Below are 10,340 nucleotides of genomic sequence, written 5' to 3' on the forward strand. Positions count from 1 at the left end.
GTTCAGCAAATTTCTAATAGAGCGAGAGTCTGAATTTTTCAAAATCGCAAACTTTCGGTGGTTATATGATTAGTCATAACTTATTTATTAGTTCCAAAAGTATTCATTTTATTAGGCTTTTGAAACATTGATTCAAAAAGACTTGAAGGTACTCCCGAAGTATGTGAACCAAGATGGCGACATCGGTACGTAGTATGTGTACCAGGTTAGGGTTAGGCCATAATTTTATTATGAGTTCGGGGACTAGTCAAGTGACTCCCGTAATATATTCGTACCTAAAATCATGGCCTAGCCCTAACCTGGTACACATACTACGTTCCGATGTCCGCCATCTTGGCTCGCATACTTCGGGAGTATCGCCTTAAAAACGTCAACGTTTTCGTTATCAAAATTTGAAAGGAAATTTTCTTTTTCGGAGCTGAAGTCAGAAATTGTACCAGGTGTGTACCAGATTAGGGTTAGGTCATAATTTCAGTTAAAAATACTCTGGGAGTCACTTGGCTAGTCTCCGAACTCGTGATAGAACTAAATTAAGGAAAATGGGAATAAATGTGTAGCATAACTCTAGCCTGGTACACATACTACGTTTCAGTATTTGCCATCTTGGATCACATACTTCGGGAGTACAGAATAAACAATATCGTGCACAATTCCATTACCCTTAAAAACAAATCAGGTAGAATAATAAATTCAAACATTTCTCGAACACATCTGAAAAATATTCTATGCGGTAGAAATCTTACATGCAAAATGCGATTTTTTAAAAATGCCCACGCAAGAAACACCTCATTTGAATACGCATCACATAGCCCTCAAATTTGAGATTAGTGGACAAGATTGTGCTGTGTTAGAGCTTGTCTCTCTCTCTATATATATATAAATTTTGCATCTCATTCAAAATATAATGCGGACATGCAACCTACTAATTACCCCAATGCTACAGTTTTAGTTTATCAATCATTCGATGAATAGAGTTATAATTCATTTTCACAAATGCCTCCGTTAAATTCTATGGAAGGAGTCGCATTATAAATCCCTTGATATGCGTCTTCCGGGTTTCGACTGACACGAACAACAACAGTTGTGTATGATGCATCAGAAGATGGATAATAATTAGGAAACCAAACCTCAGTTGGCAGAGATATAGCTTGGCCCGTCGTTGAATACAGCTGACCGTTCTGTTGAGATAAAAAATGTGTGTTTCAGAAATCTACCAATAACAAATGTGATAACTGCTGCAATGTGGATTTACGAATAAGTGTGCTCGCCATCTGTAAAATATGACTTCACTGATTATGCTCAGTCATCTATAAATGATGACGTCATTGATCATGCTTGGCAATCTTTAAATGATAACGTCACTGATCATGTTCAGATATCCATTTTCATCCACCATACTAAGCAATTTGGGAAAATACCAGTTGCCAGAAATACAATAAAATATAAATAATTCATGTAAGGTCACATAAGCAACATGGCCCTGACTTCACCCACCTTGTAAATCATTCCTGTACGAACCCAAGCGTATAACCATCCATCAGGAATCATTGGTCGTAAATAATCTTGAAGTAGGTTAAAGTGTGTGATGTCATAAATGTTAGCAAGTTTGTTTCCGCAGATAGAAGCAGCAACGCTTAATGAGGCGTTCATGTTGTCATAAACGATCGCTCGAAAACATTTTGAATTGTGAACAACGTCACAGCCTGAACAAAAATTGAGTCAGTTACTTATACCTATTTTTTATTCATTTTATTCGCTCCTGCACCAAACAAATTTTTCCAACCAGCAAAATATTTGCAGTTTTACTGGGAAAAGAAGGCCACAGGGAACCAACACTGATTATTGAGTAGCGACACCCAAGGTCCTGATATCTGATTCAAGAGATAAGGTGCTGATATATTTAAGTTCGGAATCTCCTTGGTTTGACATTACGTAGGTGAGGTGGTGGACATAAGAACAAGAAATGTGTAAACAACACACACCCATACTTAACATAGACCGCCTAACTAGTAGTGCCGCTAAACAATCTACTAAGCTTTCCTCTCATTCAGCGTGAACCAAAAAAAAAAAAAATGTAACCTGTGGCCGCAGTCGACTCTTGGAACGACCTAGTGGAAGCAATGGAAGTGATCAATCGAGTTGTGAAACCGTTTTCGACCACAGTCGTTGTTGTGACGTCACGAACTTTCTCTGAACGGTAGCTAGATGACGTAGCGGCTTTTGTGATATCATCACCTTTAGTAGAAGTATCGAAAGTCGTGTCATCCAGATCCAGTTCATTACGAGTTGTTACGTCAAACTTGGTGATTTGGGTTGAATGAACCTCGTTGCCACGGGAAACTTCGGTTGTTATAGTAACTTCATCAATCTGTTTGTCCAGAAATGCGTTTTCCAGCTTTTCAGCCAATTTCTCTCTTAATTCTGAGCAAAACAGAAATTACGTATTTTCAACTTCTACTTTACTGTTGAGTACCGTATTTCACGGTCCATAAGGCGCACCCTCAATATGTTGCGTGGATTTTGGTTTCACCATCACACTAGGCGCATCTGAATATAAGACTCGACGGTTTTCGATGAGTATCGGTTTACCGTACAAAGCTCATTAAATAAAAAAAAACGTAAAATGCGGTTCGTTGACAAAACAATGGTACAGTTACTGGTTTTAAATGTAGGCAATAAAGCATTACCGGATCATACAAGAGGCAGACAGGCATATAAGGCGCATTTTTGAAAAAGAAAAAAGATTTAATGTGCGCCCTATGCAGTATATTCGGATGCAAATATCTGCTATTTGTTGACAACTCTCGAATTTGATCATAGTTTCAAAACACGGGTTTTTGAATTCACAGATATTTTTTGGACACGTCAGTGGACATAACGATTATTCCAATATTATGCTGTTGTTGTTGTTTTTCGTCATCATTATCATTAAAAAATCGATTTTCTCTTCGAATACTGGACCAATTGCTTTGAAATTTCAGTGGTTAAAGATTGATTTTTTTCGTCAGAAGGCTATTACTTTTATTATTTCCTAAATTTACTATGAATCTTATGAGATCTAATATTTCATCCAAAATTGCGCTGTATTACTTTTTATTTATGGGAACACGGTTTTTCTCCGCCAAGCGTGACGGCTGACTGTGAAAATTGTTGCGACTGAAAACTCGGAAGTTTTTTGAGGGTACGGTACCGGTAACGTCAAAGGTAAGGACTGCTTCGCTCTGGTCCACGTGTCCATGTATTTGAGCGTTGCTCTCTTGTTTTTGTTTCATTTGCCAAATTAGACTTTAAATTCTCCAAATCACATGGCTATCCCAGTCCCTAAATTTACTTTATAAAAGAGCATAACGCAGTATGTTAACCCGCAACTCACCTCTCTCGTTCTTTGCCTGTAAAATAAAACAGTAAAGTTGAGTCAGCTATAAAAAGGTTAATGATCCCCAAAATAGATCATAATTGCTCACCGTGATCGTTTCCTCATATCGGAGTGACGTCATCCTTGCACTGCCCCTGAATTGCACTTTCACGGAAATATCGACTAGAAATGTGAAAATAAAATAATGTTAGCTGATTGTATATAAGGCAAGGGTTGGCAACCTACAGACCGCGGGCCGGATCCAGAATTTTTTGAGATGCAATGCTATAAATCTATATTATATTCGAGAGATGTATCACTGCTTTGATTTTTCTTATAAAAAGTATTAATCGTTCGGTTTTCAACTTTCTAAATATACGAGCGACCCGCCAATGACTAGCAACCCTTAATTTTGACCCGCGGGGGACAAAAGGATGCCGAATCCAAGGATAGAGAAATAAATTTTAGCATTGTACGTATCATACTAAGAACTTGTCTATGACCAGAAAATTATATATATTTATTGAGTTTTCCATGAGCCATATTAATGGATTGTTAAAAACTACGAACATCTCGACTCCGATGAATTCAAAAATATAACTCCAAACTTCAAGCAATTAAAAAACAAGACTCCGCTCAGGGATATTTGAATACAAGACTTCACTTTCAGGGAACTTTTTAAAATCTCCGACTTCGATAAAAATAAAATTCCGGATGATTTGAAAATGTGGGTCCGACACTGTATACGAAGACAACATTTTTTTTCTCCTGCTCTTTACCTAAATGTCCTTTCGCTTTTGACATAAATATTTAGAAAATCACCCGGTTTCTTTTAAATTTCAGTTTTGTTGTAATGGAGAGGGGATTATCCCAAAATCGCTCTTGGTGTGATATAAAACAGCGTAAAAACTTTAAAAAGCAGCCGACGCTGAGCCACATTCCGGCAACAAATTATCTATAGAATAATTGTTTGTCCCTATATGTATATTCGATTCCCGTGTTATTGAATTGACACACGTTATGGAATGTAACCTCAATCTCGATTGCTTCAGAGATCAATAAAGCACACAACAATGTATTGGATGCCAATTGTTGTTATATTGAAAGATGCACAATGCAATCCGAATACAGATAAATTGAAAACACTCAACTCTTAATGCAGTAAAATCAGAATAATCACAAGCACAATATATAGATTTCAGCACTAGGCGCAACCGGAAACATGCGTCATCCAATGGGTTCCTTACAAATGGGGAACCAAAGCTTTATCGCTGTCGCGTTGGAATTGACCCATTTTGCAGAATGCAACATACTATTAATTTGAAGAGGTTTAATAACGTTACAATCCACGTTCGCTACATATCAATAATAAAACAATTCACCTGTCGTAGCGAATCCAATGCACATGAACAACAGCTTGAAAGCTTTCATTGCAGACTGATTTTGTTTCAAACGCAAAATTTGCAAATAGGAGCCTAAAGTAAATCTTCTCTTCCCCAGAGGTTGCGTGTAATTCCTCTTCCAATACTTTTTCCACTGTGAGCAACATTCGAGCTAACATAGCTAATCTAACTTCGTAATACTACGGCCTACATGTGAACCCGGGCAAAAACAAAATACCAATTCCTGTTGTAACTATTTAATTTCACTCTGTCAAAAAGTCTGTAATTTCAGTATCATTTTCATGTAATGTGCAAATTTATCAATGAATCGTACATAACCAATGAAAAATTGTATCCAAGTTAGAGTAAACATACTATTTTGTCATAGACGGTAATGTGTGTATGATAGTATGACATCATAGGTTATTATTTAAATGCTTCCGCGTATAGATTGCAACTGACAAAGAACGCGCGATAAAATTGTGCTAAGTATTCGAACCAGCACGCCCTTTTTTGCTGATTCCCCGGTTTGCGTTAGCAGGTTCAATTATAATAGGCGCTCCGAAGTATTCGTACCAAGATCGCGCCATCTTGGTACGAATACTTCGGGAGCACCCAACTATATGCGGGCGGATTGCTGGACTCTTCGCCGTCTGAGAGTGGTTCCCAGTGCTTGAATTCCAATAGAACCAAAATAAACATCGGGACTTGGCCCATTCATAGGAGCTTCGTCAACCCAACTGTCAATATTTTTGGAGCTTTCTACATTTGATTTTGAGTTTGTTATCACAGCGCCACGGATGGTCAAACAGACTTCCAATTGTAATAGCCGGAATCGAAATTTACAGAGAAACTAAGTCGACGATATCAGTGGTTCACAAACTTTTTTTTTCGCGACCCGAATTTACATACAATCAAAGCCTGCAGATAACTCGCGACCCCACAACTAGAAACGTTCAGCAACTTCAAAAATCAGTATAAATATCATTTTAATTATCTCAACGGGAACAATGTTCCTGTATATCAGCTCAGTATGTTCCCCAGCTTTTCCATTTAGGGGGGGTGTTTCGAAATTTAGGGGGTGGTAAATAATTTGCTATTTAAGATAAAACTAGGCTATTTGTTTTCTTAAAAAAATGGTATGTATTTAAGAAACAATGTACAAGAGGGGCCCCCCAAGTTGATTGACGGCGAGCCAAAATCCACAGCAGAATAAAATTGTAGGGCCAGAAAAGGGCAGCGAGGAAAAGTGCGGGACGGCACCGCTGGGGTTCAGGGCGCGCTTAAGCGCCCTGAGAAAATTTTGAGAAATAGGCACCAAAATAGGCTCTAAGCTTGATTTTAGATACACCTAGCATCGCAGTTTGTTATGTAATGAAATCAATAATTATAATATTTAGCTGATAGAACTCCCGGGAAATAGATAACAAGCACGACTTTCAACCGTAAATATATACTACTGGTAATTTGCAACTGATAGTGACTAATGAAGTTACTAGCTCATCTGGCATTGTATAAATGGCTACTTATGACTTGTTTTGTTACACATTTCACATTTTTTTGAACATGTTTGTTTGACTTTTGTATGAATTATGCAATGAATTAAATTTTGAAATACGCGCGTCAACTGATCATAATGTCGCATAATGTTGTATTCCTCTGAACTGAAATATTTTGTTGGTAAGAAGACAAATCGCTGGAATTTGTGATTCTTTTCAATAGAGAAATAAAAACGCTGTCATTCATCTAAAAAACGTCTGTTTTCGGTGCCTAGTTTTCGTTTTGTAACATTATTAAGCTTTCTTAATATACGGCTGACATCAAAAATACTGCAGTGTGTAATCCTAATACCAATACGTATACATAAAATACCGGTATAATTCAATTGTTACGAAATAAACGTGCTTAAACTGTGATAATGATGTAACAATAGACGGTATCTAAAACTCAAAAGGTACCAAATGAAGGGTTAAACTATTTCACTCAAGTTCGGCGGGCCATTTTAAATCGTCACGCGAGCCGTAATTGGCCCGCAGACTGCGGTTTGGAACCCCTCATCTACACTGATGAATATGCCATAGGCGTTATATTTGAATACAATTATACTTGAGTTAAGAATTACAGTGTGGAATCGCACCTCAAAATTAGGGGGGGTGTTTGAAATTTTAGGGGGGGATGTTCACCCCCTATAGGGGGGGTGTAGGGAAATCACTGTATCAGCTTCACATGGACGGTGAACTTTGGCTCAAAAATATATATGAACGAGTTCGGCAATGCGCGTGTAAAAATCTCTGAGATCAGAATTACAACGGTTCTTTGGCGAAACATAGGCATGCTTGATAAAACGTGGTAGATTGTAAGAAAGCGTGTGATACTTCGGACACCACCCGGGGTCGCGACCCACAGTTTGGGAACCACTGGATTGAATGTTGCTAACAGTTTATTGTAGAAGGCTTGCATATCCAGAGTTTTATTATCAAAATTTCCTAGGGAGCTTAGTACAGAAGTCAAATTTCCAGCTGGAGTCGGCGTCAAAATTTTCATCAAATCGGGGACATGAGTCGACAGTGTTGGTGAATTCTTTTTTTCAACCCAGCACCGATATTAAATTTTATTCGACTTTACAAGTCTAGCTGTATGCAAACTTTGGGCCGTGGCCAAATCGTGGGGCGTCGAGCATTTTCTAGTGGAATTACAAAAATTTCAATTATGGCAGTGATACACACAGTAATTTACTCAGGAACATTAATCAGTTAAGTAACATGTGTTTTATTTCCATAAATTCATTGCAGGACTCCGTAAATAATAGTCAACCTTTTCATGGACTCCGTAACACCGAAAGTGTGAGAACCCCTGCCCCTTTCAATTATGGCAGTGATACACACAAGTTCTATTTTCATTTGAACAAATTAAATGCCCCTTTAACTAGTAAGTTCATTACGTAGTTAAATTTAAAATTTTCAACGTAATTCTAAGATGATACGATAGCATCTGTATCCAGTTATAGGAAACTCAATAATAGACTAAATTTATAGGATCTTTCATATTTTCAGTTATATCTTGTATTGTTTGAAGAAGTTAGACCATGATCTAACGAAAGCTCACAAATATACTTACTATTTCGTTGAAAGAGATCATGTTATTTTTACTAATTGTTGGGCGTTGAAACCTTTTCCATTTTACTTTTAGGACCTCACCTAAAACACTTTGCCGACCGCTGCCCTGCTGACGCGTCTAATATACACCTTATTATGGCTCACATCACTAAGCTCACATTAATGAGCAATACTTAGACGACACAACCAAGAAACATTGCTCAAATAAATTCATTGCAGTGGAAGAAAATAAACTTTGATGGTGACAGTAATATGAACTTCAAAGTAATATTGTAGAAATAAATGAAAATTGAGAGTTATCAGAAAAACGATAAATACGATTGAAGGTATCATACTGGACTTAGTTGGGCTTTGCTAGTCTATAATTGCTGTAATTTAGACTGATACAAGTAATTGATTATACATTCAAGAAAACTGTACTATACAAGAAAAATGTTGTATATTTAAATTAGCCAAGGGTAATGTGGACATTCAAGAGTCTCGTCTTGATGGTCTAAAAACGTAATATCATTGAAGGTACACGGTTGTAACAAGGTAACAGATCGATGAATTTATCATTTATTTCAGTGATCTAGAAAACTTTACACAAAAGTCTTGATCTTTTTACAAAAGTTGAAACAATGTATCAGAAAAATAGGAAATATCTTTGAATTAACAATATTCAGATAACTTAGCTGAGGGCTTACCAGTGAACTGCTGTAATTTAGACTTAAACACGTCCATCGTTGTGTTCTACAAGAAAAATGGCTACTCCCGTAGTGTGTGTTAGGGTCATGCCATAATTTTATTCAGATTTTCCTTATTTTAGTTCTATTACGAGACTGTCTGTGTTAGTCAAGTGAATATATCCAGTGGTGGGATTCAGCCGGTTCGCACTGGTTCTATAGAACCGACTCATGGAATTTTATGAGATCAGCGAACCGGTTAGCATTACATGACTTTTTGTAACAGAACCGGCTGAAAATATGACATTTGTATGATGGAACCGGCTGACAAACAATTTGAATCCCACCACTGAATATACCCTCTGCCCATAGGTTTCATTCCCTTTACACAATTTGATGTAAAGTAGGCAAACAAACTTCGTTATCTCCATATTGGTACACACACTACTGAAGCGCCGAAAATAGTTGTATATGTCAATTACTCAAATAATTGCTTGTCCCAAAGCAGCGTTTAGAGTAGAGCATAGGAAAAATAAAAAATTAAAATAAAATTTGAGAATCAAAAAAAGTCTGTCGACACAAAGATCATCAGCATAAAAGGTGTAGTCAGATCTCTAGAAATGGTTGCTTCTATCACAGAAGTTGAAATAAACTATTACGAATTATTTACTTCATTGAGGTTTCGTCAGTCATAAATGTTGTGACCTTGTAGTTATTGAATCAAACCAAGACCGATTCTAATTTTATCTCAACTGTTGCAAAACAAAACGAACAAACAAACAAACAAAAAAGTTGTTTTAACAATCATCAAGGTGATTGCTTGTATACAGCCTAGTTTGAAGTGAAACACTGGAGAAGTAAAAATTCAAACTAAAAAACTAAGAATCAAAAAGTAGTTTTGAATATGAATAAGAGTGTTTTTAAAATCACACATCAATTGATCGAGAGTAGTGTTAAAATTACTATTCTTTGGTGTTTACTTTTGATTATTTAAGCTGTATAAATTTGTATTGAACTTCAAAGAATTATTTCAAACAGAACATTATTACTATCTGTGCTATCAAACTAAGAGTCTAAGACCGATTCTAATTTTATTTAACTGTAGCATCTTACAAGAAAAAAGCGTACAAAGCCTTGTTTAGATTGAAATGTTGGAAAAATAAATTTTCAAACTAAAAAACTAAGAATCAAAGCTGTAAGACGCTCAAACCTGGGTCATGGGCTCAAGTCAAGTCGGTGCTCCCGAAGTATGTGCACCAAGATGGCGCACAACCAGATTTAGGGTTCAGGTTGCGTGCCATCTTGGTGCACATACTTCCGGAGCGTTGTCAAGTCATCTGAGTCCCAGGTCAAGACTATCCAAGGGGAGATAAGGTGATTGAAACCACAGAATTCAGTTTGTCTGAGTCACTCTTCCGAATTCAATGATCGTTCAAATCTATAACAGAAACATATTTATGTGCGCCCAAGCTAGAATTAGCTGCGCCCCAGCCACATGGAACATGGTTTACACTGGGTTTTACAGCTTCCTCCACCATCGAGTCCATGCTTCTGAAAACAAATGACTAACCAATTCTATATCCGACATGGAATGGTAACAAGACGAGAGGCCGTGGTTTGCCATATAGTTAAGCCGTCTTATCATATTTCCTCTCCCCCGCTATAAATATGTAAAACCTATCCTATCATACACGCAGTTGTAAGTGCCAGGCTCTTGAAATTCACTGACTAATTTTCATTCTAATCTACTACAGAACAATAGTAAAGCAGCAACTGATACTAGAGAATCAAAAATATTGCGCCAAGCTAAAATTAGCCGTGC

The 10,340-nt window shown here is 37.1% G+C and overlaps 1 protein-coding gene across 1 annotated transcript; it reads right to left on the reverse strand.

Annotated features, from left to right (window-relative positions):
* Positions 1-331: 331 nt before the first annotated feature.
* Positions 332-4,940, reverse strand: LOC120339450 (uncharacterized). The gene is made up of 6 exons (XM_078116480.1): positions 4,738-4,940; positions 3,465-3,538; positions 3,374-3,389; positions 2,080-2,421; positions 1,495-1,703; positions 332-1,178 (listed from the first exon to the last, which is right to left on the reverse strand). The coding sequence occupies exons 1-6, from the start codon at positions 4,784-4,786 to the stop codon at positions 975-977; spliced, it is 894 nt and encodes a 297-aa protein (XP_077972606.1). The 5' UTR covers positions 4,787-4,940; the 3' UTR covers positions 332-974.
* Between the last annotated feature and the right edge of the window lie 5,400 nt (positions 4,941-10,340).

Source organism: Styela clava, chromosome 9, assembly GCF_964204865.1.
Source record: "Styela clava chromosome 9, kaStyClav1.hap1.2, whole genome shotgun sequence".
Taxonomy (NCBI): Eukaryota; Metazoa; Chordata; class Ascidiacea; order Stolidobranchia; family Styelidae; genus Styela; species Styela clava.

What these genes read in the sequence shown, in the direction of transcription:
- LOC120339450 (XM_078116480.1), bottom strand. Translation starts at nt 4,786, where the DNA reads ATGAAAGCTTTCAAGCTGTTGTTCATGTGCATTGGATTCGCTACGACA. An exon ending in CATTGGATTCGCTACGACAG is followed by an intron (nt 3,539 to 4,737) that starts GTGAATTGTTTT and finishes TCACATTTCTAG; the next exon opens with TCGATATTTCCGTGAAAGTG. An exon ending in GTACAGGAATGATTTACAAG is followed by an intron (nt 1,179 to 1,494) that starts GTGGGTGAAGTC and finishes TTATCTCAACAG; the next exon opens with AACGGTCAGCTGTATTCAAC.